The 27,549-nt window shown below is 43.8% G+C and overlaps 1 protein-coding gene and 1 long non-coding RNA gene across 3 annotated transcripts in view; one reads left to right on the forward strand and one right to left on the reverse strand.

Annotated features, from left to right (window-relative positions):
- The first annotated feature begins 226 nt into the window (after positions 1-226).
- On the forward strand, positions 227-10,951 carry STYXL2 (serine/threonine/tyrosine interacting like 2). Of its 2 annotated transcripts, none has more exons than XM_084509591.1 (6): positions 227-655; positions 1,227-1,359; positions 3,535-3,629; positions 4,205-4,436; positions 5,159-5,376; positions 7,540-10,951. In XM_084509591.1, the coding sequence occupies exons 2-6, from the start codon at positions 1,247-1,249 to the stop codon at positions 10,362-10,364; spliced, it is 3,483 nt and encodes a 1,160-aa protein (XP_084365717.1). In that variant the 5' UTR covers positions 227-655; positions 1,227-1,246; the 3' UTR covers positions 10,365-10,951. The 2 variants fall into 2 exon arrangements, with proteins under 2 accessions (XP_084365717.1, XP_084365716.1); XM_084509590.1 differs by having other exon boundaries at positions 1,230-1,359.
- Positions 3,530-27,549, reverse strand: part of LOC311432139 — a 30,005-nt gene continuing 5,985 nt past the window's right edge. The window contains exon 3 of the long non-coding RNA XR_014689840.1: positions 3,530-3,605. This is a non-coding gene — a long non-coding RNA (uncharacterized lncRNA). The remainder of the gene's footprint in view (positions 3,606-27,549) is intronic.

The raw sequence follows: 27,549 nt of genomic DNA on the forward strand, positions 1-27,549 counted from the left end.
TACAAGTAAATAACACTTCAGCTGTCATCATGTTCTGCCCCATCTGAGCCTGGCCCACAAGCTTTGCTGGGAAGTCAGTGAGTTGGAAGGGGAGGTTTCCTCTTTGAATTGGCATCAAGGGAAGATGCAGTGTACCCAAGTCCTTGCCCTTCCAAAATGGAAATTCCACTTGCTTCTAGTGAGCCTGGAGTGGCTCACCCTGCACTGTGTTTCCCAAGGACATCAGAGGTCGTACCGGCTTCTCAGGTTGTGCTCGGCAAGGTCCCAGTTGTGTGGAGGCTCCCTGAAGGCAGAGACTGGGCCTCACTGGTTCTGTACTCTTCTCCATGTGCCTCCTGTAAGGAGGAAATGTGGGGAGGCCCGTCCCACAGCAGGGAAGGAGTTAAACACTTGACCAGCTGCCGTCTGTGAGGCACTGAATTCTTTCCCCCTGCAGTCCAGCAGCCAGTGCTGGGACAAGGCTATATTTAGAGAGCTGATAAAGGTTTGGTGCCGACAGTTGTCCTGCCCCTTAATGAAGAAGCCACAGAGTGAGAGAGGGGGCAGCTGGTTTCTCTCTCCCTCGTACTATTCCCTGCCAGGTTTCCTACCCTACTCTCTGGGCTCCTTTGCTGTGCCCCTAACCAGGACCTATCCCTTCCTCCAGGCGCAGGCGGTAAGTGCCATTTCTTTGCTCCCGGCCTCCCCGCTTGCTGCCCTGTCAGCAGCAGCTGCTCCCACCCAGGGGGGTGGCAGTGGCTCCATTTTCATGGCCCCCGGGTGGGCATGGCAGCCTCCTAGCTCCAAGGACAAAGTCTCGAGGGCTAAAGCTGGCCGAAGCCATGGCATTGGCCTGAAGCTTGAGGAGCGTTTCATGCTGGGGAGGCGAGGTCTCATGTTTCTTTCCCCTGATGCTCTTTGCGGTCCCGGTCTGGCAGTGTACAGCTCTGTCCAGAGACCGTGCACGGAGGGTATAGAGTTTCTGCCCCACCACCCCTTCCCTCCCGGCTTCCCTGTGTGCTTACTCACAGGCAAGAAGAGCTCCGGCACTTGCTGGGCACCAGCCAGGGAGCCTCACGAGGACACGGGATTGGCAGGTGCCCTGGCAGAGAAGTCATTACGGCTGGCTCACCACCTCCTCACTCAGAAAGAGCCTTGAGTCCCCACTGCCTGCCCCAGTGGCCGGGGGACGCCGCTAGCCTCGTGCCACCCGTAACGGTGCCGCGTTGCGTTGTGACTCCTTCCAGCAGATCCTCCCTCAGCCGCCATGGCCAGCGGCGGAGACTCGGACAGCGAGCAGGTGGTGCCCGATGAGGAGGAGGAAGGCCCGGACGTGAGGGCGGTGCAGGCCCACTATCTCCGCAGCCCCTCGCCCAGCCGGTGAGTGTGTGTGGTGGTGGACCGCCTGCCTTTCTGTCCTGCTCTCCGCGGAGGCACTCGGGTCAAGTGCGTAGTCTGTCTTTCTGCCCGTCGTAAGGACCTGTGGGTGTTTTATGTCCATGTTGGGCCTTCCCTGCCCCAGAAAGTCTGAGGGTCTCAGGATCTGCGTTTGGTTCACAGCCATCTTTAGCTACAGTCTTTGGGCACTGAACAGGAGGCCGACACTGCATGAGCAGGAATAGAGTTACTGCAAGAAAAACAAGCATGATTAGATGTGTTTTTCCTAACATGAGGAAAGAAATCAAAGAAATCAAAGAAAGAAAGAAAATAAAGACAAAATCCTTATTTCATTTAACTACACATATTCAAAAATTGTTTAGGAAGTTCACTGAGCTCACATAAAGTAAAATTAGTTATTGATCCTCATAAATCACTCTCCTCCTGATGACCAGTCACTCAAAATGAGCAGAAGCACCTCTCCAGTTTATTCCCTTCCCTTCCCTTCCCTTCCCTTCCCTTCCCTTCCCTTCCCTTCCCTTCCCTTCCCTTCCCTTCCCTTCCCTTCCCTTCCCTTCCCTTCCCTTCCCTTCCCTTCCCTTCCCTTCCCTTCCCTTCCCTTCCCTTCCCTTCCCTTCCCTTCCCTTCCCTTCCCTTCCCTTCCCTTCCCTTCCCTTCCCTTCCCTTCCCTTCCCTTCCCTTCCCTTCCCTTCCCTTCCCTTCCCTTCCCTTCCCTTCCCTTCCCCCTTTTTTTTTTCCTTGCTGTTCGTACCAAATACAGTGATGAAAATGCCAAGGTCTTCTCCAAAGTGAAACCATTGAAGCATCCAGCTGTTTTGCAGCCCCATGGATGCTTCAGGCAGCTACTGGTAAAATCTGTGGCTGTGGTGGCAGATTATCGCGGACTGTTATCTTTATATTGAGCTTTGAAGAACCCTTTATAGTAAATGAAATTGAGCGCTGCAAATTTGTCTCAGCTCTTGTAAACAAGACTCCCCGTGCTCATCTCATAAACTGCCTAAAAGAGGTAGGAAAGGACTACTTTCGGTCATGGTTGACAAGTGCTGGAGCCCAGCAAGCCAACATGGATGAGCCCACTGAGCAGTTTCCAGTGGCGGTGTCTTCCACTTTGAGTATGCAGCATGAAAGCAGTTTAGCTGCCTTGCTGCATCCTGATTGCACATTAATCATCCTCCTTCTCCTGCATTAATTAAACACAAACAGTGCATTGCAAGTACAGAAAGGCTGCATTTCCAGATAGCTTCTCTGAGGGCAGCAACCTTGTACTAATGAACAATATAATCTTTGTGGAAGAAAACATAGAGGGCGTACCTCAGGGAAAATGCTGGGGCAAAATATTTTGTTAAGATGGTCTAAATAAGGGCAGAAGGTTTCCTTGGACTGTATGGACCCAGATGGGAATATATGTGTTTTCAAGACTGTGGCCCATTTTTTCTTAACAAAGATTTGTGTAAATCACTCTGTGTGCCAAAAAAATATCCTCAAAGGTATTTGTGGGCTTCATAGTTGTTTCTGACCCCCAGTTAGGCAGCACTGTGTGACTGAAGAGCCTTAGCACAGGTTCATGCTGTGAAGTAACCAGTGTACTGAATACTCAGGTAGAGATTCATGGCCTTCAATCACACTGCTTGTATTGCAGTTTGAGATAACTCAAAGGGTGTTTGAGATAACTCAAAGGGTGCTTGCAGACAATTAAATAACAGAAAAAAATGCTGGTTTTGTATCATAATTAGTTTTGAATTGCTTAATAAATTCTAAGTAGGACAATGTTTGTATCTGTCTGTCAAGGTGGAAGCTACTTGTGAGTTTATTCCCTATGGTCTCCCTGTCTCAAAACCAGACATTGATCCTCTCTACCCAAAACCTTCTCCACCAGTCTATTCACTTGCACCCTCTGCCCACTGTAGCTCCTCTCACCTGAGACCTGTCTTATCCTGCAAGCACTGGATAACAGGGCATATTTAAAGCCTATAGTATCCCTCTGGAGAGCAGTATGAGGGCTGGGAGAAAAGCTGGGGCTCCCCTTCTATCATCAGTGGATCCTCTCTGCTCCAGTTCCCTCTTGCTCTCCTCTGGAATGGGTAAAAGGACTAAAGTCGCAGAGATGGGATCCCAGTGGAGGGCATTTACCTAATAGGAAGTGTGGTCGGTTGGCAGGTATTCGATAATATCGGACACTGATACAGAGAGCATCTTCATGGATCCTATCCATCTGTCATCTGCTGTGGCTGCCAAACAAATAATCAATGAAGGTAAGAGAAGGAAGTGTGAAAGAAAGAAGTAAGTAAGAGACTTGAGTTGAAGTTGTTTTGCCTTTTTCATCCAGAGACCTCAAAATGACAAAAAAAAAAGTGCCTTTATGAGCAAAATCATGCTTGAGGCAGAGGTGAAAATCACAAAAAAAAAAAAAATACAGAAAGGTTTGGTGATTTCCTTTGAAGTTGTGCACTGAATCTGTGGCAGAATCATGTACTATGGTAGTGAATACAATTTGAACGCTTGTTGCTTGCTGCAACAAGCTGTCCTCTTCCATTCTTTTGGGGCTAAAATGAGTGTGCACTTAACTCCCGAGTCTTTGGCCGGGTCTGTGGACTGAGAGGAGAGTAAGCTATGCTTTTCTCATAACTAGCTATCTTGAGGCTATTGTATAAGCATGCACATGCATACATTGCAGACAGGATGGTGTAAAGTCATTGGGGAAAAAAAAAAAAAAGAAAAAAAAAAGAAGTCTCCAAGGGTTGTTCCGGAAACAAAGAATGTCTGGTCATCTGGTCATAGATTTGCTTTGTTTTTACATGCTTTTAGTTACATTGTCAATTTATTCCAGAACTGAAGACGAAGGACATCAAGGTAGATGCAGTGTGTCCCAGGATGTTAGAGTCTGCACAGCAGTTGATGGTGGAAGACCTGTACAACCGAGTTAAGGAAAAGATTGATGACACCAGCTTGTTTAACACACCGTGTGTGATGGACTTGCAGAGGGCACTTGTGAAGGACAGGCTGGAGACCCCCAGAGACGCTGTGGATGAAGTCTGGCCTAATGTCTTTATAGCAGAAAAGTGAGCATCAGCTTCTGTCATCCTGTTGCGTGAGATTCCCAGTGAAGGGTCAGATGGAACCACTGAAGGCATAGCATATATTACATGTATCTAATACCTTTCATCCCCAGACAGCCCCAAAATGTTTTTTAAAACATTCTCACAAAGATCTCTGAGTGCTGGAAAGTAAATACTTGTAGAATACAGTTCAGCAGCTTTCCTATGCTAGTTTGATGCTTCAGACAATTTAGGAAAGGTAAAGGGAAATGAGCCCAAATTAAACTCTTCTGATTGGAATTTGGCCCTGAAATTGAGACTAAAGTCCTTCTTATGTGAAGAGAATTAAAAAAGAAATTCCATAGCAAATACTGAGTGGAAATGGCTAGAAGGGGATAAGGGGATATAGTTTAAAACATCAATTATAGGGTGATAAAAATGGAGAAATAAGTAAACAACCTGAACCTAAGATGGCAGGATAATTTTACAACCAAGCTGGAGTTGAAACTGAGCATGCTGTGAGTGAGTGTGATACTGGTGAGTGCAGGTTTTTCATTTTCTTTTGCCGGCGAGTATTGGAAAGAAATATCTGCAGAACCCTCAAAGGACCTTAAGGTCTGAGAGGAGCTGCGTATTGGATGAGTGACGCAGATTGGGAATTGGGTAGCACTTGCAGCAGACAGCTTCTTTCCCACCTGTAATAGGTGCACTGATATCTAACATAATTATTTTTTTCTTTTCTGAAGAAGTGTCGCAGTGAACAAAAGCCGTCTGAAGAGACTGGGGATCACACATGTCTTGAATGCAGCTCATGGCACAGGTGTATACACAGGACCAGGCTTCTACAATGGTCTGAATATCCAATACATGGGCATTGAAGTGGATGATTTTCCAGATATGGATATCTCCAAACACTTCCGTCCAGCTGCAGAGTTCCTGGATGAAGCACTACTGACTTACAGGGGTAAGAGGAAAAGATTAAACTGGTTCAGAGTGCTTGGGAATTAATGGGTGGAAGTATTACTCTGATAAACAGCTGATGCCACATCTGTAATTGGGTAGAGGACAGATTGATTGTTTTTTGCATACAGTTACGGTGAACACTTCTTGCCCATTTCTGCCATGCCTCATACAAAACAGAAAGGGGACAGACCAGTGAGAGGAGGCAGCCTGGCAATCCCTGCTGCAAGCCCCTTTTCTTTGGAATCAAACTGGGTGCAAGCCACTTGCCTCAGCGGCTTTGAAATCACCCTGCTATTGCAATGAGATGAAGCACTGCTCCAAGTTGTTATATTACTCTACGCTCTGAGTCTCAATTTTGCAAGGATGCTTCCTACAAAAGAACAGGCTGGCTTACTAGAACAAAACAAAAAAGAATGGGTTGAACCCCTGGGTGCCTGCACCCAGGCTATTTTATAATTTGCTGGATGCCACTTCTATGGCAAATGATACTTCTGTGGGCCTCCAGTGTAGACTGGTCATTTTGTAGCAACTTCAGGAGACAGTTAGGAAAATCTTTATTAAACCCAATATGAGAATGAACACCAGAATCGGTGATACTACTGTTGTGTTTTTTTATATGTATTAAATGCATTTAATTTCTGTAGAGAACAACAGGTTCCATCTTAGTAGAAGTGACAAGAAGAAAAATGAAAAGTTTTGTTAGTTAAATTAGGATGTAGTTGCATAAGACAAGTTGAGCCAATTTTTATAGCTCACCACTACCAACAAGGGGAGGGACGCTCTACTCTTCTATGTTATTACTCATAACTCCCATTTCTTCTCCGGGCATATTACTGATTCTTACTCTGTGCCACTGCTGACATTCATCAACCATTCAACTCACTAATACAGCAAAACCAACTGCCCAACAGGGAACAGAGGGTTTTTACTGGGCTAGTGAGTTAATCGGATCATCAAAGGGCCCAGTGAGTACCAGAGACAACACAGGGGAGGATGCAGGGAGAGAGAAAAGTGTAGAAAGAAAGCAGAGGAATGAGATCTCCCCCTTTTGGTGAGCTGTTAGGCTTTACTGGCTGTTAAAACACTGGGGAGGCATCTAGGGCTTTTGGTATGAAGGTACAAAAGACATGTTGAGATTGTAGGAATAGGTACATTAAGTAAATACTTATGGTAACACATCATCAGTCAGGAAGTGGTGTTTAAACTGGCTTCATTAAGCTCCTGTGCAAACAGCACGTTGATAAATTGGTGTTTATCACACATCTGGGAACAGTAATTTCAGTTATTTGCAGTCTAGCAAAGCCTCATTTATGCTCTCTTCATATTTACAAGCTTTTCTTTAACTATAGTTTGCTATAAAACTAACTTTAAAAGACAATTCTTTTGTGCCAAAGCTTAGTTTTCTGCAAGAGATGATTTCTGTGTAAATGGCCATGAAATACAACAGATCCTCAGATTTAATTCTAGCTCTTCCAGTCACTATTGACAGAACAGTGGGTCCCAGAAATACGGAGCATCTGTATTGTTTTGTCAGAGTCAAAATCAGCTCTCTTCTGCTAGTTGTTTGGTCATCCTGTTCCAAGATATGTTCTGGCTCTGGCCACCAGCCAGTCTACATATAACTGTCTGATTGTACCTTCCAAACAGCAGATCTGGAAAAAATACGATTAATTTAATATAAAATTGTATTTACATCCTATAATGTGCCTTATAGATATTAACTTATTTGCTTATCCTCCCAATACCTTCCTGGAGGCTAGTGCTAATATCTCCTTTTTCACTTATAGGGAAACTGAAGCTTGGAAAGCTTAAATGTCTTGCCCCAAGTCAGCCAGGAAGTCAAGAATACTGCATTGCTTGTCTTTCTAATACCTGTTATAAGATTTTGATTATCTGGGGAAGTGTATAGGTGAAAATATATTGTTTAGCTTGTTTTAAAATCTGCATGACCACAGCTTTTGAGACTAATATTTTTTGTTCTCGTGTATGTAGATTTCTACTGAGATAAAACTAACAATAAATATTTACTTTTGGTTTCAGGCAACAAAACATATAATCTATCTAATTTTTAACAGTATTCAGAGAATGTGTTTGTGCTGCATAACAGAGCAACCTCTCTCTATTACTGGAAATAGTTAATTACTTTTATATTCAATGTCTGTAGGAAAAATCCTTGTCAGCAGTGAAATGGGAATCAGTCGCTCAGCTGTGCTGGTGGCTGCTTACCTGATGATCTACCACCATATGACCATTCTGGAAGCTCTGATGACTCTGAGAAAGAAGCGTGCCATTTACCCCAACGATGGCTTTCTCAAACAGCTAAGGGAGCTCAATGAGCAGTTGTTGGAGGAACGAGAGTTGGATCATACTGGAGATGAAGATGTCACTCCTAGTCAAAGTCCTGTTGCCCATGCAGGGACATCTTCCCGGCTGTCTGGAGTTGGGGATTCAGAAAGCATCATAGGAGCAAAAGCCCACTCCATCACAGTAGAAGAAGAGGACACCAGCAGCATGCTAGGTAGTCTTAGGAGCTCTTCATCAGTGGGAAAAACCAGCTGGGCCTCAAAACACTCCACCTTCATCAGCGAGGAGGAAGAGGAACGGTTATATGAGGAATGGAGGAAGAAAGAAGGCCTGTCTGTAAAGGAATCAACAATTAACCATGGAAGAAGAACATCACCAACATTTCTGGCTCAGGAAGGGGAACAATCTGAGGAGGATGTAGAACAGAGAATCCACGACTGGCAGCGCAGAAATGAGAAATACCAAATGGGGGATCCACCCAGGGACGAGGATGGAGATTCCAGAATGGGAGGAAGACCTTCCCCATCAGGTGAATTTAGTGATGTTGAGAGTGTGAGCAGTTTTGAGATCCGAACCCTAAAACAACAGCTAGAAGCCAGTAGCTTTAGCAGGATGAGGAGGAGCCGCACAGACTCTGTGTCTTCCGAGAGCACTTGGGACATGTGGAACCAGAGGCTCCTGGAGATTGAGAAGGAAGCTGCTCAAAGGTATCATTCTAAGCATAAAAATACGGGGGAGAGGCGATCCTCAGAAACAGGAAGAGAGGAGAGGGATGTGGATGAGGAAAGTGTATTTTCAGACAGCAGTTCCTTTTATAATTTCTGCCAAAAGAACAAAGAGAAGTTGACTCCTCTAGAAAGGTGGAAAGTCAAGAGGATCCAGTTTGGCTTTCACAAGAAGGATTTAGCATCATCCTCATCTTCTGCACCATCTCCAACTGAAGATGGCAGACAAGCAGATGGAGAGGAGACTGAAGGAAAGAGTTTGTCAGATATTAACCTGAGTGCTTACCAAGCTTGGAAAATGAAGCGGCAGAAGAAAGTGGGCAGTGAAAGCAAGGAAGAATTTGTGGAGTTTGCCAAAAGTGAAGATTCTGCTTCAGCTAAAAAGAAGCAGAGGCGTATAGAGCTACTTGAACGTTCAAAGAAAATCTTAGAAGAAAGCCAGTCCATGTGTAGCTGGGAGACAGACAGTACAATGAGTGGGAATATCCCACTGTCAGCTTTCTGGAGCTCAGCACCTTCTGCAAACGGTACTGAGGATGCAGCTTCTACACTGAGCATGCAGACAAATCATTCATCTTTATCCCAGACCAGGAGCAGCACTGGGGTAATGCAGCCGAGTACACCCCTTCCCAATCTCCAAGTTGGCCCAGGTGACACAATATCCATGGCAAGCATTCAGAACTGGATTGCTAATGTGGTCAGTGAAACCATTGCTCAAAAGCAAAATGAGATAATGATGCTGTCCCGTCCATCGTCTGCAATGGCCTCCAGCATAATGTCAGGAGACTTTGGCAGGCGTACAGATGATGATAAGGTTTCCCTTCTCAGTGCTCAGAGTGGCTCATCTCTTGCTGCCTCTCAGCTCCGCCAGCAGGACATGCAGAGGGCTGAGTCTCAGTCTGTCCTGTCTTGCAATTCCTCAACAAGTGCAAGGACAGACGGGACTAGTTCAAACATGAAGACTACTCAGACAAGCAAACCACTGTACAGCCTCTTTGCTGATGATGTTGACCTAAAGAAGATCAGGAGGAAGGAGAAGGAAATGCAAATGGAAATGAGAGAGAAAATGTCAGATTATCAAATTGAAAAGGTGGTCAGAGACAATAAACGCAGCACTTTGTTCAAAAAAAAGGTGGCCAAAGGAGAGGAAAATGAAATAGAAGATGACACAGAGAGTACAAGAAATAGCCACAGGCACCCTTTGCAAGCAGATCTTGATAGAAATGATACAACCTTTGCTCTGTCCAGTCAATCTGCAAACACAGGTGCACAAAAGTCAGAACTAGAGACTGATATTACAAAGTGGCTCAGTGGCCTGAAAGCAGAGAAAGAATCATCATATCATGATCGAAGTGAGAAGTCTAGAGAGAAATATAGCAGGTCATCCAAAGTTAGAGAGATGGATTCTGAAACATCCAGTTACAGATTTTCAAGATCCCAAAGAGAAGAGCTAGACAGCTGTTCCTCGTATGAGTCAAAAGGAGATTCACTGAGAACCATGTCAAGATTTTCCTCTGCTTCTGCAAAAGAAGACAAAAAGATGTATACATTCACAAGGTCAAGGGTCAGCGAGACAAGTTCTGGAGAAAAGAGCCCGGAGCTGCATGGTTTCAGCCAAACACCTGAACCCTCCTTTGACTCTGAATCCCCTGAACCATCTACACAGAGTCGAGTCAGATCTCATCACGTGGAGGCGTGTGAAGAGGAGGCCAGGTCAGACGTGTCAGAATTTGGAGCTAAGAGAAAGTTCACCCAGAGCTTTTCAAAGTCTGAAGAGGATGGAAAGAAAGAGGCAAAAGTGGAACTAAGCGAAGAAAGATTTGCATCTAGACAGTTCTCTCAGTACAGGAGAAACATGCGGAAAGAGGAGGAAGAAATGGATGATGATGCTATTATTGCTGCTTGGAGAAGCCGACTAGAAGAAACTACTGCAAAGCTCCGGCGGAGAAAGGAAGAGTGACCAAGAATCAGATTAGAGGAACACAAGCAAAGTCCCAGAGTCCCAGAATCACTCATCATTATATTTCTGATAATCCTTTGTGGTTTGTAGGGCATTTCCTGCAGATAGTTCTCTTCTTAATCAAAAGCGATAAAGGGAAGAGGTCAAGTTTTGGAAGTGTTTGTGGTTTTCAGAAAGAAGATGCTAGTATTAAATGATCAATGTAGGTAGGAACACAATGTTAGAAGCCATTAGGAGCCAGACGATGTTTCAGCAGTAAAGTCATGGTAGCATCTCAATTCAAAAGACCAATCAAATCCCATTTTGATTATTTCAATTTCCTAGTCTCGTTACAGACGGACATATTTTTTTTCTAGGATTTTTTTGATCATAAAAAGTAGAAGCCAACTGCTTTTTCTAGGAACTTGAAGAATGTTCCTCTCTTAATCAGTTTTACTTTATACCGCTGAGAAGATATTGCTAGGTAGGCTCCATTTCCTACACCAGTCTTATGAATGTCTACAGAAATAAGATTGTTCTGGGGAATACACATACTGTTTTCTTTAACTGAGTAGCTGAAGCAAAGTGAAATACTAGAAAAAAGAAAATGCCTCCTTCTTTTCAGAAGTTCAGTGCAGTAATGAATGTATTCCTGTGGTACCATTGTTCTCATTAGACGGAGTCGTCTTTGCTCCAGTATGATTGGTTCCTGCTAATAACTTTGGGTCAACAAAGCAAAAATGAAGTAGTACTACCATCTCTCTAAAAATTGTGCTCTGATCTAGTTCCAGATTCAGAGTTAGGGCTAGGACTAGTGTTGGGTTAGGCTGGGTTTCTGGAGTACCGGCTTCAGTTTGTTGTATGTATGCAGCTCAGCTGAGTCTGCTTTTATGTCTATAGTCAGATTGTCATGTCTTGATTTTCAACACGTTTGCCTTAAAAGAAGAGAGTGATACACAAACTGACCTCATAATAAAATGATGCATAGCTGAAGTGTTGGTTGAAGGCACTGTGCAAAGACGTACCTAAGGACAAAATGTATGCCTACTGAATGTGGTACTTTGAAGCCTGCTTTTAGGAGGTGGTAGGTTTAGTTGCTGTGTGACAGTTAATGTGCTCTTTGCATCGTGCGAGCTACAGAGTCCATTTTTCAGAGCGAGGGAAGGAAGGCAGCTGAATAGGCTGCGGGAACGGCCTCGGGTCTTCCGTGCCCTGCAGAGCCTCGTGCACGTGAGAACTGATGGCTCTGCTGGGGCTGCCACAGTGTCATTTGCGGGGCTCATATCAAGACACTCTGTCTTTGACATGTCAAAGCACCCAACTCTTTGTCACCAGACAACTTCCTCCACCTCTCTCTTATAAACACCTAAGCCAGTTTCTCCTCTGGAGATATATGTTTGCTTTTCTGTACAGACCGTGCTTGGAAACAACAAAACCCTCCGGCAGAGCTGAATATAAAACAACAATGGAGGGATGATGCTACAGTGCGGCATTGGTCTCTCACGGGTAGTTTTGTCTTTCGCTTTCTCGTCATCTCTTCTCCCCCTCACTGTGAAGCTTAGAGCTCGCTATTAGCATTATGCTAGCACCTCTCACTGGTTTAATTGTGTAATATAGACAGTAATCTCCACAGGGCAAGGGCCTGGTCTTTATCCTTCTCTATACGATGCTATGCACATCAGCAATGCTATCTAAATAATGGTTACTGATAACAAAATGCAGCTGCCAATTTTCCTAAACTTAGAATCGTTTCTCTCAACTATAACTCACTGATTGGACATTATCCCTGCTTCTCTAAAGATAAAGATGACTTTCTGACAGCCAGGACTAGGCAAATGATAGCTGCTTATTGTCAAGTGAAAGGAGTCTCGAAATCAGGTGATTGAACAATAACAGGGCTAGAAAAATAAGAAAAAGAACATATTTTACTCGTGTCAGGATATTTTTGAGTAAACTCAGATTACATTTTTGCAGTACATAAGGAACACTGTCTTGTTAATGTTTCGGGTATCCAGAGGTGCTGCAAGGCTTATAATGCACTTCTACTATGATATAATATATAATACAATATATCCCTTACTTCTGCATACTTCCATGAGGTTTTTCTTTAAAGTAGTGACATTTCTGGCTTTGATCCACATTCTGAGATTTTATATTGAATTTCTGCAATGTGCTAGGATAGGCATTTTCTGCTTTTCTTTACCTCTGGTAAAGTTGTTCTGTGCAAAACAATTTAATGCTTATGCATAACTGGAGCTTGCTTTAATTTCAATCTAGAAAAGGTCTTAAGTATAACCACGTGATCCGTCCTCTGTCTTCTCACAACAGTAAGCAGTTACTTAAGTTTTGATGGATCAAAGTGAAAGTGCGCAATACCTTCTGGCAGTGAATTTACTTTTTTATCAAGGCTGGTTCCCTCTGAAAATCTCTCTCCTGCTTCCTAAGGCTGGCTGCTGCTCTCAACAGAAATGTCTGTCCTCTGCAGGTACTGTAGGGGGCATCTCACACTGTAAAAGATGAGCATCATATGATGTAGTAATTGGTTTCATTTTGCACTGCACAGCACAGCCTTTGTTTGGGTAGCATTTTGATTTAAACAGTAATCCAGGTCTGCCGCACAAATAAATTATTCAAGACCGAAGGGCAGAATATGGTTCTGTAACAAGGCTGAGCCAAACCATCCTGATAGCGAGCTTTGACCCTTCTGGGAAAGGGTTAAGTGGGTTCTGCTGACTCACTGAGGTAGGTGGCTTATTAGTTCGCTTGTCTAAAAGGGAGATAAAAATGGTTTGCCGGGGAGAAGCCATCTAGGATGCTGGCTGAGCAGTCATGAGGGAGAAGCCTTAGAAACAGCTGAACTTTATTTTCTTATTGCTTATATCCTTGTTAATAAAGCCAAACCCCCAAAGCAATAAGGGGGTGGGAATAATTTTGGACTCCATTCACTGTATGGCCTGTGCTTGAAAGCGAGTTGGGAAAGGCTCCAGCTCACAGGTATAAATTACATGAAACAGTGACATAAAGACCTTGCATGGTGAAAATATTAAAGCATTCAGTCATAAGACCAATAACCAGGAGAGACAGAAATGAAGAGGTTGAAGGCAGGCTAGAAAGTCAGGTTTTAAGATGAGAATTCAGAAGGAGGTAGGGAATCACTGAAAGAGGAGAGGTCTGCACAGATTGTTTCAGGTGACCAGAGCTGCAGAGGGAATGGTTTTTCAGCAATGACACTAGTCTAACATTAGACTAAAAGAGTAGGTAAGTATCCAAATTTATCTGGGAAGAATTTTTCAGCAAAGATGCACTGGGACAGATATTATTGCTCAGCCTCGCTCTGCTGCTGTAGGCAGGAGGGTGTTTTTTTTTTTTTTGGCATTGTGTAGTGGAAGGTGAAAGTGCAAGGAGCATCCATACAGTCAGTTAAGAATATAAACACGGGAACATCAGAAAGGCTATATGGGGTCAGACCAAAGGTCCATCTGGCTCAATATCCTGTGTCTGGTGGAGACCAACAGTGAATATCTAGGGAAGAATATAAGAGCAGTGATATAAGTGATATTTCCCCAGGATGATCTCCCAGCTTCCAATCATTTGCAACTCAAGGACTTCCTGAGCCAGATGTGATATTTTTGTATTTAATAGCCCTTGATAGATTTTCCTTCCATGGAGGTGCCTAATCATTTTTGAGTTATAGCCATTATAGCCTTGTACCTGTTAGCCTCCATGATCTCTCATGGCAAGAAGTCCTGTACTTACTATGCACTGAATGCTAAACCATCTGCTTTTTTCTTTCTGTTCTGAACCTGCTGCCCACCAGCCTCCTTCAATGCCAAGATACTAATCCCTGTTTAGTACCTACATGCTCCACAAGACTTTACCCACCTCTATCATTATGCCCCATCCTTACCTCACCCACCTCTATCGTTATGCCCCATCCAACCCATCCTTAGTTGTCTGTTTTTCAGCCTAATTAAATTTCTCATTCCTCATTTGAGAGTTGGTCTATGTCTACGACTACCCTCACCATTCTTCTTTGAACCCTTTCCAGTTCTACTTTATCTTATTTGAGATGAGGGACCAAATCCTCACACAGTATTCATGGTGCAGGTGCAGCAGGGATTTATCCTGTGGCATAATTGCCTTCTTTTTTTTTTTTTTTTCCCTCTCTGTTCCTTCCCTGTTAACCCCTAACAGTTTGCGTAGTTTTTGGCTATTACTGAGCAGCAAGGTGACATTTTCATGGAACTATTCATTATATCCTCAAAATCTTGTTGCAGGGTGGAAATGGTCAGCTCTGAGATCATCATTTTCTAGATTAATTTTTCTTATGTGCAATGCCTCGCTTTTATTAACCTTGAACTTCACCTGCCATTTTAGTGCTCGGTCTCCCAGTCTCATTAAGTCCTGCATTTTTTCACACCTGGCCTCTCATTTATAGTATTCTGTTTCCTAAATGTCCTTTGAACAATGTAGAAACTTAGGGTATATGGGAAGCAAAGAAGTTAAGGAGGGATACATGAGTGAGAAACACATTTGATGTTGGTCCAAGTGAAGTAAGAAGTAAGAAAATGATGAAAGCTGGAGAGCTTGGAGATATGAAGAATCAGAAAAGAGATGTAAAGACAATAGGCCAATTAAGGAGCAGGTCCACAGTGGATGGAGAAAGCAAGAAATGTATGGAGGCCAAAGAGGCTAATGCAAAATATTCATTTGTTTAGATGTGTAAAAATTTAGTGGGAAAGGTTATGGGGCAACCTCTTTGGGAAGGAAGGAGATGGTAGGATTTACAGAAACTATAAGTTTGTAGGAAATAGGAAGAGGACTGTGAGAAATGGTGACAGACATCAGTGGGACTTAAATGATAAAATGGCATCTGCGCTACATTGGGAATTCAAGTGTGGAAGAAGCAAGTTTGTAAGGAAGTGGAAATGTTTCCAGAAAGAATTATTCCTAATGTATCGGCTGCATTCTGCATGGTAGTACTGATAGGGGTAGGGCCGTGGCCCACTTCCCCCCCTCCACTCTAGGATTTTCAGGGCAATTTGATTTATTGCACATGGCATTAGTTTAGACTGGGTGATTTTAAAAGGCGTTTAGCACCATTTTCTTTTTATACAGTTCCTTGAGAAATGCTTACACATTAGCTGTAGTGGAGAGCTAGCTGAATTGTAAGATAAAAAGTTTTAGCTGGGCATGGTTATGTTGCATTGTCTGTCTTTTCTTAAAGCATTTCACCAGAATATATTGGATATATACGTTATAACATGAAAACATAGCATCCATGACCTTCCTAAATTTATAGACAATCCAGCAGAGATGCAGAAAGCATGGGATTAATATGGTTTAGGGCTTGGAAACAGAAATTGTATGCTCATATGTTCCTGCAAAATCTCTTTGAGAGCTACCTACCTATTCTATGGAATTTCACTTGTCATTTAGAAAAGTAAAAATGTGTTAAATTTCTGGCTGTTTTAGTTGTGAAGGAACCTTCAAAAATGTGAACAATGTGTAACAAATAAACAGTTCTTTAGAGAGATGGGATCATAGCTCTGAATGGTGTGTGTATTGCCCCAGTCATCTCACCAACGCTTTAAGTTGTTTGCCTGGGAGTAATAAGTTAAATATCAACAAGTTTTGTTATATTGTTCTTCATGTAAAAAGTGGAGAGAGGTTTAAAGTAGGTTGTACTAAGGTTGTTCATTAGGCAACTAGCATTGCCAGTACCAGCATAAACAACCTAAATGAACACCCTGTCACTTTGCCTAACCCTATGAACATAAATTTTTTGGACATGGAAGAATTGTATCTTTTTTTTTTTTTTTTTTTTTTTTTTTTTCTTCAGGACTGCCTTTTGTTCTTTGGTACATTTTATTGTGTTCAAGAGCTGATTTCATGTCACTTCCATCTATACCTCTGTTACAACCTTTTACTAGCTTCTGAGCTCAGTGTTTTTCTGTGACTGCTGCTCCTCTATCAAAGGGTGCGCACACACAGACACAAAGGGAAAACATCATCTGTGAGTCACAAAAGCAAGTAACAATATGGTTTCAGTCCTTCACAGGACCAACAAGTTAATTTTGGAATGTCCATGGCAAAGTATCTAGGTGTAGTGGTGCCAAAATCACCTTAGGGTTAGGAGAAGGTACAGCCTGTCTGTGCTTTGAACCTTTCCCTATGAATTGTGTTTCAAGGGGTTTTATTTGCATGGATCTTTAAAATAGATAAACTTAATCCTTACACAAAAAAATGTAACTGCTCCCACAGATGATTCATACCTGGGAAATTTCAGACAGAATGGTTAACTTTTAGTTGTGACCTGGAAAACACAAATGAGTATAATGGAAAACTAGCTTCATTGTTAACTGTGGAGAGAACAATGTCTTTCCATAATCAATCAATCAATCACTTAGTTTTTTCCAGTGCACCCTTCATGCCAACATGCCTGAATGCTTTACGGTCATTAAATTAAATCAAAGAACACACCACAAAATGGACAAGGCCAGATCAATAAATCTTAAAACCTGATTCAAACTTACCAAGGACTCTGAACAAGTAACCATGAAAGGAAGAATGATTCCATTCAGAAGGGCATGTGTGCGGGTGTAAAACCGAACCAAGATGTAGGTGATGCTAGCCAGAAAACAAAAACATTTAAAGGAAATGATCATTCTTACAGCATCACCCAACTACCACGCACTCTACCCAGAACACATGGTCTTAGAGCCTTTTTGGACTTCTGAGTGACATTACAGAATAACTGTGGTGGTGAGGACTATTTACAACTGACCAGACAGCTATATGCTTCAGGTTACATACTGCCTAACTTCAGATATTCACCTGTTCCTGTTCTCTGCATTTGATTATTGCAGGACACAGTATCAAAGAAAGATGCAGCACACGCCATCTGGTATTAAACATCGTGTGACTCCACACATCTTCATGGACCATCCTAGCAATTTGATCTATGTAATCACTCTGTACTGGATGCAGATCCAGGCCAAGACCTTCAGCTAGTTTGGCAGAACCTCTCTCTCTCCTTGTTTCAGAGAAGAGCTTTATGAAACCACAACAGCCTTTATGAAACTACCAATTAACGGGAAGCTTTGTACATTTTGCTTGTACAAATTTCTCAGTAGCTGCCACAAGCTATGAAGGTTCATTCACAGAGCAGATAAAATGACCACGGGCCTAACTACATCCCAAACCAAATGCAAAACCCAGTTCTTCAACTTAAACTTGCCTCCCTCCATAATTTTGCAAGGCATGTGCTCCTTAGTCTGTGAATTGGATCAAAAGTATTGCCTAGAGGCAAAGGGTCAGAGGAGATTCCACACATGAAAAGCAGGAGGCCCTCAAGAGGGTGCAACCTCAGTTGCTGAACAGACACCACAAATAGCATGGATAAAAGCCCACATGAGACTCTGGTGTGTGAGCAAGCAGAAGCTGACAGTTGCCCCTCAGGAATACAGTATAAAGCTCTCACTTCTGCAGGAGACGTGATCTGAAAGTCTGCTTCCTGGGAGCAAGCAGACCTGACCTGTTGCATGGTGCTGCAGTTGCATAATTTAGTAGTTGTCACGATTCATCCCAAGGTGAGTGTTCTTGGTCGGCGGTAGTAGACAGATAAAATTTGTAAGTCATTAGGGATAAAAGGGCCTATGCAAGAAGAGGTCAGACATTATCCTCATGACTGGCAGAAGGGGTCCATATTAAAACAAAGAAGGTATTTGATTTTCTTTTGAACGTGGGCAGATGATTCCGACCCACCTGCCCTTCACATGCTCTGTCTCTCCCCTTCTCATCTCCTCTCTTTTGAAACAGATTTAAGTCCATCTACTTTTATATTTTCAAACAAAACTCATAAAAGGGCCATAAATATCATGACTCGCTAAAATGAAAGCTGTTTTCTTCTCCTCCCAGGAGACTCCTGCCAGAGAGAGAGAGAAAGAGTTCACCTCTTTGAAAATTCCCCCCTCAGTTGAAGTAAAGCTGGTATCTAAGAGCAGTCTTCAAGGCTTTGTTCTTATCATCTTGACCCGGCTTTGTACCGGCTTCTCTCTGTGTTGCTGGTGGAAGTGTGAAGGACGGGGTGAGGGGAAGGAATTTTGGCTATCACCGGCAGAGCAAGGGTCATGCTTGGAGAGGGATCTCATTGTGGCTTCAGAAAGTGTTATAAACTCAGTGCACCAGCAGAAAGAATGAAGAAACTCATTCCCCTGCTGGATCAGACCAGCAATCCACCCCTTCTCTCTCTGATGTTGGCCAGAACCAGATGCATCTTAGAAGGTACAAAGAAAGCTTAAGTGGGCAATTATGGGATAACCTGCCCTGAGTCAAATTTTCTCCCCGCCTGGCCCAAAGCCCTCCTTCATCTCTCTGCCTTGGTTAGAGTTCAAGTTTCTGCCCTGAAGCATGACGGCTTCTCTCCCTTCCAAACTGCTTTTCATCCTGGCCTGTCTAATGCAACTTCCCATGACAGTGTTGTGATGGGATGTATAGGTCTTGTCCATTGAGAGTCCGTGACAGATCACAGCCTTATTGGAAAGCAAGGCAGAGAGGTGAAGAGAAGGCAAGGGAGGAGAGCATAAACTCAGATGAAATATCCATCAGGAAGATGGAAGGAAGAGTGAGTGGCTGAGAAACTAATTGCTGCCTGCTGACCTGGGCTGTGGAGATAGCTTGCAAGTGAGCATTTTTGCTTTTCAGAAATTTCAGCCTGGAGCGCACTAGGAAATTCAGCTCTTGGTTGAAGCTAGTGTTCATCAATACTTCCCCTTTTATATATATTTTTTATTACAGCTGTAGAAGTATTAGAGTAGTGCTGAGAAAACTATTCTGTTACATTCTGAGGGAGCTTTTTCCTCCACTGCAGTTCATTACTCATTTCTGAAAAGGAGTATTGGAGTAATTGGGAGCTACTAGACATTGAACGCCAATGAAAAACAGGTTGTTTTTCTACTGCCTGAAAAGGATTTGGGAACCTAAAGTCAGGCATTCCTCTGTAGGACCTCGTCACCTTCGTATGAACAGGGATGGCTGCTCATATATCCCAGGTAGAGCAGAAAGCTTATCTGACAGGTCAGGGTCTCAAATGAAAGAAAAAGAAACAGGAGGGTCATTAGTAAGATAATCTAAACCAATGTGTATTTTCTCATTCAAGCTCATTTCTTCCTCACAACAAAAAGGAATCCCAGTTGTGAGATAGCATCATATTGTAAACAATAGAAAAAAAAGTCTGTCTCTTGGAAAGCATCTCCTTTGCTAAATCCTAGGGATCAGCTTAGTAAAGTGTTCTTTTTGTTTGTTTGTTTCTGTATTCGTCCTTCTTAACACTGGAAGCAATATTATTTTTCCTACAGGCTCCCTGGAGAGGTGGCTGGGATGTTTCTTTCCAGCAGTAGACCTCTGGCAGAGCTTTGCGTTTTCTGCTTCCTTGGGTGACCCATGCCCAGGCTTTCTCAGTGCTAGCTAAAAGATTTCCCCCCCCACTGGCTACAAGGGATGCTAGAAATGTAGGATTTTAGTGCTGGCTATTTCTCATGCCAGATTTTCTCTGCTGAGCAGATACGTGGGTGAGCCTTTTACTTGAACAATCTAACAGGCAATCTGTAGCACAACAGAGCTGTTACCCTTTTAAGCTGCCATTTACAAGTTCAAACAACTAAGTATTTTCTTCTAATCCCATAACACAGTACCACTGCCTGGTATGGATGGGGTGATAGGAATATTATTTCTCTGGACTGATCTCATACATGTGTCCGCAGCTCGGTCTGATGACAGCTATATACCATAAAATAACCCCTCACGTCATCTGCAATCTCTCTCCTCTATCCACAACTAAGTCCCCTTTATAACTCCATTTCTGCCATGATGACAACAATGCAGCTATTTCAAGTGCATAGAAATTGTGAATAACTTGCCTATTATTTTTCCTAGTCACCTTTCTCCTCATCTCTCCTTCAGTTATGAATGCCTTGGATAAGAGAGCATCCTTGCTTAGCACCTGGAAATTCCTTAGCTCTTTGGGGGAGCTGCAGTAAATAAAAAATGATGCTAGATTCTATTTTCACTCAAAAAAAAAAAAAAAAAAAGAGCCATGTTATGACCTGATTCGGTGTGATTATACTGTAAACAGGCCATAAACAGTCAAAGGGAAAATAACCCATAGTATTCACACCATTTAGAGACTGTGTATTGGTAATCAGTTTTCCTCCCCGCTGTTCAAAATATTTTCCAAGTATCCCTGAAACTGCATTGGCAGCAAAATGTGGCCCAATTCAAGGGCTTTAATGCTATTGCTAAGTGGAAATGATTTTTCTCCTAGAAATTTTCAGTGAAATAGTCTCTGTTTTGCAAAAAGGAAATCACAGCTATTCCACTACAAAAGCATTAGAAACAGGCAGAGACCATCAGAAGTATTTCTGAGAAGTCAGACCCGTGTTTTCAAAAAATTCGTCCAATTAAGAAAAAAGTAGTGATGTTGAATTTCAAAGATAGAGTGGCGTTTGCTACGTGATGATGTCAAATATTTTTTGCAGTGTTGGTTGCTGAAGTTAATAGGGAACATAGCCTCCATTTTATACACGGGGGGACAGGAACAGGTTTTTTTTTTTGTTTGTTTGTTTTGTTTTTTTTCCTCTAGCTCATTTTCCACCCTTTTTCCAATAATTGTTATACTTTCCTTGTCACACAGAAAATGAACATTTTAAACCAGTGGTTAACTTTACCCCTACAACTACAAACCTTCTTCAGGAAGAGAACTGGGCCACCTCTGCCTGTCATAACACTATTGAAGAGCTGTGCCTGATGACCATTTCTAGCCTTGATGCAGACAGACTTATCCTCCCCTTTGTGGTGAAGTTTTTTTTTGTTTGTTTGTTGTTTTTTTTTTTTTCCTGATATCCATGCTGAACACTTCCAGATATTTCCCCTTTCCGACCTCTTTTTATGTCTCAGCATCCTTTTGGACGTTTCTATATGATAGAGTAACAGCTAAAGATGTTATGTACGTTTTCTCCATTAGCATCCAGAGGTTTTCACCAGCACCCAGGCTCCATTGTAATAATACAGCACAGAGCACAATTCAAGATGTTCTCACCCTAAAAGAGGTACAAATTAAATGAACAAAGTGGGCCCAGGTTGGGAGAAAGAGATGCATCTGAGGGTATTTGAGACCCAGAAGCTGAGCCCAACGTTGTACAAGAATAGAGGAAGTCTGCTGGAAAAGTTCAAAAGACTGAAAATTCATCTCACTAACAAAGTCATTCTCCCTGAGCAATCACTCAGCTGTACGTGGCACAATTAAATACTCGCTGGCCTCAAGAGAGCACAAGCATGACTCTAAACTAGTGATTAAGGCGTTCGCCGGAGAGGGGGAGACATATGTTCCAGGCCTTTTTCCAGAGAATATACAATGTGAGAGAGTTAAGGGTTCATTAGTGCAGGCTTATCCCCTCCCATGTGAGCGCTCCTGACCGCCAACCACCAAGCTGCACTTCATCTTTCTGGCCCAAAGACTACTGAAATAATCCATTCCAGGGGAAATAGTTGACATGGAACTCGCTAGCAGCACCCCAGAACAGCTGATAGTGAAGGAAAAGAGCCTTCCGCGTCCACACGCACACAGATTCGGCTTCTCCTGGCACGTTAAAGCTCCATCTGCCATCTTCTGAGATGCCTGAATGCTGAGCGGGAAAAGAGCCTGCCAACAGCTGTTGCTCACGGGCCGTGTCCTGTCTGTGGGGAAGGGTTGGAGTCAGAACCTCAGGTAGAGGTCAGGGCTGTGGGATCAGGCTGGAAAGAAGCAGTCTCATGTTTAGGAACTTCGTTGCAGTCTTGTGTTTAGGACTAATCCAGGATAACGTCAGGGCAGCACACAGGCATCACATCTCTGACATCACATCTAGCGGCAACGTGGGCAAGTCAGATCAGTGTGTTGATTTGACATAAAATTCATCTTTTGGTAGAGGTGAGGGAATGGTGTTAGTGACTGCCCTGTGGCCACCCAAATCGCTGTCTCTGAGATGAAGGAGTCATCATGACTCTGTCTCGGGCAAATCCCCAGATGCACCAACATAAAACTCCACTGTAAGACTGGAGCAGACCTATTCTTTTCTTTTTGCTTTGTCCTGTTTTCCCAAAAAGCCTGCTAATGCCTCTGGAGTACCGAAGCTCCAAGCCCAATGTAGACTGGCTTATATTTCCCTCAGCTCTGAGCATGGCAGCTGCAGGGCCGGGATGAATGCTCCCCCTCCCTTATTCTACTACATGGACTGTTACACACCATAAAAATGGGTTCCTCACAAAAAGAGCAGAGTAAGACATGGTTTGGCTTAAAACTAGCCTGCTTATAAGTTAAATCTGTTATCCATCATATGTCTTTTGTTCTGTTGCTTTTATCTTGGTGGAAACTTTTCCTGGTGACTCCTCAGGCATTCATCAGGCCCTGACTGGTGAAAACTGGTGAAAATAAGCTCTCCTCATGTCACAAGCTGTAAGAACATGTCCTTGGTATCTTGCTGTCTCAACCGGGGGCGGGATGGACTTAGAGAACCCCAACTAGAGCACATCGGTCCAGTGTTTTTTCCTGTCCTCTCCTGCACAATTATTTTGGGGAAATCTACTACTCTAGGCCAGAGAAACTACAATATCAACACCCACTATTTAAGCTTTCCACTCAGATCTTTTCCTTGCAGTAGGGACTCACACACTGTCAAAGTTGACAGCGCTACGCCGGTTTATTGCACCAGAAGACCTGGCCTTTTCTTCCCTCCCATCTCCTGAGCTCGGCTGCTCCCATTATACGAGCCCCGGTTCACGACTGTCCTTAATAAAATCTCTGTGCTCCATATGCTCCCTCAGCCTCACTTTGATTAGTGCTCCCGCAGTCTTCCTCACGGCTGACGTCGGGCGCGTGCACAGCTCTGCAATTTCCCGACAGCCCTTTTCAAACGCTGGCTTTTAATCAGGCTCTGTTTTACCAGCACTTCTTTCTTTCACAGTGCCTTTGAAGCGGTGCCACTGTTAGTGGTGGTGTTCCTTCTCCACTGCCCTTTTTTGTCATTTCCATGCAGAATTTCTTAGCTTTTCAGATGCTCTTTTTTTTTTTTTTCAGATTTATTATTATTATTATTATTTTCTGTATCATGATCCTAATTTCCTTCAGGATTTCTCCTTCCTCTCCTGGGAAATTTGTCTCTATTTCTGGCATCTGTCCTTCCTAACCCTTCTCCACTTTTTTTTTTTTTCCCTTTCTAAAAACAGGGGAAAAGAATCCATTTAATATTTTTCTGTAGTAACGTCTATCTCATCTGTCAATAAATTACCCTTTGCCATCTCTGGGAGACCCCTTTGTCTCCCTTCACTGACCTTATTCTGTACCTTGCCTGTCTTTTTTTTTTTTTTTTAAGGGAGGATGCAATATCCCTGGGCTGTCATTCCATGAAGAACAGCTGTCATTCCTCCCATAGTGCCTGCATGTGCATCTGAGGAGGGAGGGGAAAGGGAGGGGGGAATTAGGGGAAGACAGGGAGCTGCCACTGGGAAATATGTTGGCCCTGGTCACAGTGGTGAATGTTTTTTCATTCATGATATTCAGCTGGCAATTCTGTCTCTTTCTTCTAGCGGCTTCAGACATTGGTTTTCTGACTAACAGAAAACAGTTCTATATCTGAAACACAAGGTATTTATTAAAGTATTTATTAAACACAATTTTAAAAGTCATTATGCGTATAATTAATACGCTTATAATTGCTTTACACTTTCCGCAACTGCAAATGCTCCATCATTGTCAGAGTTGCAGTCTGATGCTACAGAGTAGGATGCAGGAAGCGTATCCATGTGGCTAAAACGCACGTGACTTTCCCAAGCGTTTTCAGCGTTACAAACCCAAATGCTCGCTGATAGGGTTAAAGAGCACGGTGTACTCCCGCATGCAGCTAGCTAGCTGTGCAGACCTGCATGAGGAAGGGATGAATCCTTGAACGCAGTAATTTCTGTCCTTTCCTTGCCCCTTGTGCCGTGTGAAGCACTGCAGGCTCCCAGGGAGGTCATCACGCATGCTGGACACATGAAGCATGGATGCAAGTTGCTGTCTTTCTGCCCCTGCTCCCCTGCACAACGTAACCATAAACTAGAACAGTCTGGGAAAGCAAATTCTGGCTTTGATCAAATGCCCATGTCTTTTTACCCGTATCTTTAAAGAAACAAAAGAACTGAAAGAAAGCTATTGAAGGTGCCTCACCTCTGTAGCATCTGGTAATTACACTGCTAAATGCTTTTATTCTCACAATATCTACGTGAAGTAAGGAAATGCAGTTATTACCCTTATGCAGGCATCCAGCAGAGTCTCAGAAGCTCTGTCCAAAGTGACCTGAAGGCACAAAACACAGCACATGGCCCTCACCCTCCAAGCATCTGAACCAAAAGCCTGGCATAATGCACTGTGACTTGTTTGACCCACCCCGACATTTCCTTTGTTTGGAAACCAGCACACAAGCACCAAGTGTGTGCCACAGGACCATGGTCGGGCCAAATCCAGACACAGACAGGTACCCTGTGGACCTGCGAGCCCACAGGCGGTCCCAGGCCCCACATTAGCCAAAGAACTCACATTCAACCAGAAAGGTGTGATGTACACAGCAAACTTGCCATTTCCTTGTCCTGTGCTAGCAGGATATCAGAAGAACATCTTTTCTCTTAAAAGCACTACACTACTTGTTTTACAGCTACTTGGTGAGTGCTGTCTGTTCTGTCCCTTTCTCTCCTGTCTGACAGCTCTGACTAACAGATTCTGTTGGATTTAGCTGCCCTAGCTGGCAAGGTAACCCATCTCCCCAGCTGGGGGCAATAAACTCCTTATTCTCCACAGTGATATATGTTGATATGATCCTGGATTAAATCACTCCTTTCTGCATTTCTCGGTCCAGGATATCGGAGTAAAGTGGTACTAGTGGTGGTTTACATTGGTGCATCAGGCTATGAGCTGAAATGGTTAGCAGTGGACACACCATTTGTCCAGCCACCTCTTCTTTGTGTTAACTCCCTGCGGCACCTCAGCAAGGCGGGTTGAAGACAGCAGTTTCTTCAACTTCTCCGGGGTGAGTCACTAGGGCTTGGGAACCAGAGCCCTCACTTTCCTGGGACATAAGGTCACAGTGCTGGAAACAGTCTCAAGCCTTCAGGAAATGAATGAAGCCCTTCAGGAGCTAAGGCTGTGATTTTCATACGTGTCCTCCTGCTGGTAACACCAACCCTGCATCACAGCATCACAGTGCTGGGAGGCTGATGAAGAATGGCTCCCAGCTGCTGCCAACTTCAGGACTATACCATGTAATTATTCAGGTCTTTTGTAAAATGACACCTGTGGCAACTGGCAGAGCACCTGCACAAACATTGCTGGCCCTCGGGCTGAGAAATTTTTAAATACCCTGAGTATTATAATACTAAAACCTTGATGATGAGAGAGCGTGGGTGGAATAATTGTCTGCTCTGAACAAGGCGGCTTTTTCTCATTCAGTGCCTGTAGCTGAATCCTTATCTCCTGGATAAATAAAAACAAACCTCCCAGGTTATTATTGTTCTCCTTCACCTTTTGACTCTTGATTAGATTTACCGCAGACACTTCCCTTTGGCAATGAAAGTGGAGCCCACGCGTTTGTGATGGGCGCCGGTGAAGCCCTCACCCTGCTCCACCTCAGACCCTGCAGCTCCTGGGTGCTGCTCATTACCTGTCCCTGCAGCTTGGACCGAGACACGCCTCTCCTAGTGATTGCTGGCTCTGACCAACATGCTCCATACCGCTTCGAATCTTTATCTCATTTTTCACCCTCGCCACTTGGAGGCAAATCTGATGCCCTTCCACAGAGAGAAACTTGTGGCGATAGCTGCCCCGCTCAGGCTGCTTCCCCCTTCTATATTTGTTAGCGTTTTCCCTGATGAGGCCCCAGGATTATTGCAAACCAGTCCCGGGAAGAAATGCTGCTCAATTAGGCGAAAAGAAACTCGAAGGAAAAAAGGAGTAGAGCCAGCAAATTGCTTGAGATAACAATCTCCCCCCACCCGTGTGTCTCTGTAACTAAGAGGATTAGCTGAACTTTCTGTGTCACACCAAAACTGACAATAAGCAACAGTGACTTCCCCCCGCTGGCACTTGTACCTTCACATGTTTCATTTTCTTGCCCATACTACTGCCTTGCCCCTTGCTGATTGTATGACAAACTTGGGGATGAACGTGATGGCTCCTTCCTTTCCTTTAAGATTTATGACTCAAAGCCAAACAAAACCCAACTCTAGTTATTACATGCTCTGTTTCCTCCTAACAACAACTCACTTTTAACAGTATAAGCTAACCAAGGAAACATGGAAATATGGTCTACTTGATCTCACCCCAGCTATGTGCTGCTTGCCAGAGACACAAACAGCAGCCTCAGGTCTGCTGCCATGGAAGTAGGCATAAAGGCTTCCCTGGGGAGCAGGACCAAACCTGCAGTATATATGAAGCCGAAGTCCCATCAAAAGTCAAAGTGACAGAGGTTCATGTAGATACAGCACTGCCAGCAAGGACATGCATGAAATAATTCCCGTTTCTCCAGTAAACCCACTGCATTTTGCTGAGCTGCCTATAAAGGTTTTAAAGCAGGTGAGCGTCTCCTTGTGCTGAGCCTGCCACAGAACTTGTACTTGGAGAGGAAGTTTGTTCCAAAGGCAGATAGACTGATCGAGGAGGATTCACCCATCGCAACACGCTGCCTCCCCTTCTCCCTCTTCCCCACGAGCTTCCACAGAAGACCACAGCAGGAGGCAGTGGAAATATGCAGGGTGAATCTCTCTGATACCTGAAGGGCAGCGTGCGGGCACACCGACAAAGCAGACGCACCACAGTAAGGAGGGAAAAGGAAAGCCAGAGGAGAGAGGAGGAGCAGAAATATTTTCAAATTGATGTAAAATGCCGTGATGAAACAAATCGGGATGTTTGCACCAGGGTTGGGATTCAGGGAAAATGCTGACAGAGCAAAATCTGCAAGAAATATTGGGGTTGGGTCTTAAAATGCTTGGGATTTGCCCGCTTTTGGAAAGTGTTTTACTGAATTAGGCATCTGTGCTGCCTACCCTCTTGTTGCTACACAGCTCCCTGAACCTAAATTAATTCACTATGGCATTTCTGCCGTGTTAAATGGTGTAAGCAGGTACTCTCAGGCCACATAAA

The sequence above is a fragment of the Aythya ferina genome, assembly GCF_964211825.1.
Source record: "Aythya ferina genome assembly, chromosome: 1".
Lineage (NCBI taxonomy): Eukaryota > Metazoa > Chordata > Aves > Anseriformes > Anatidae > Aythya > Aythya ferina.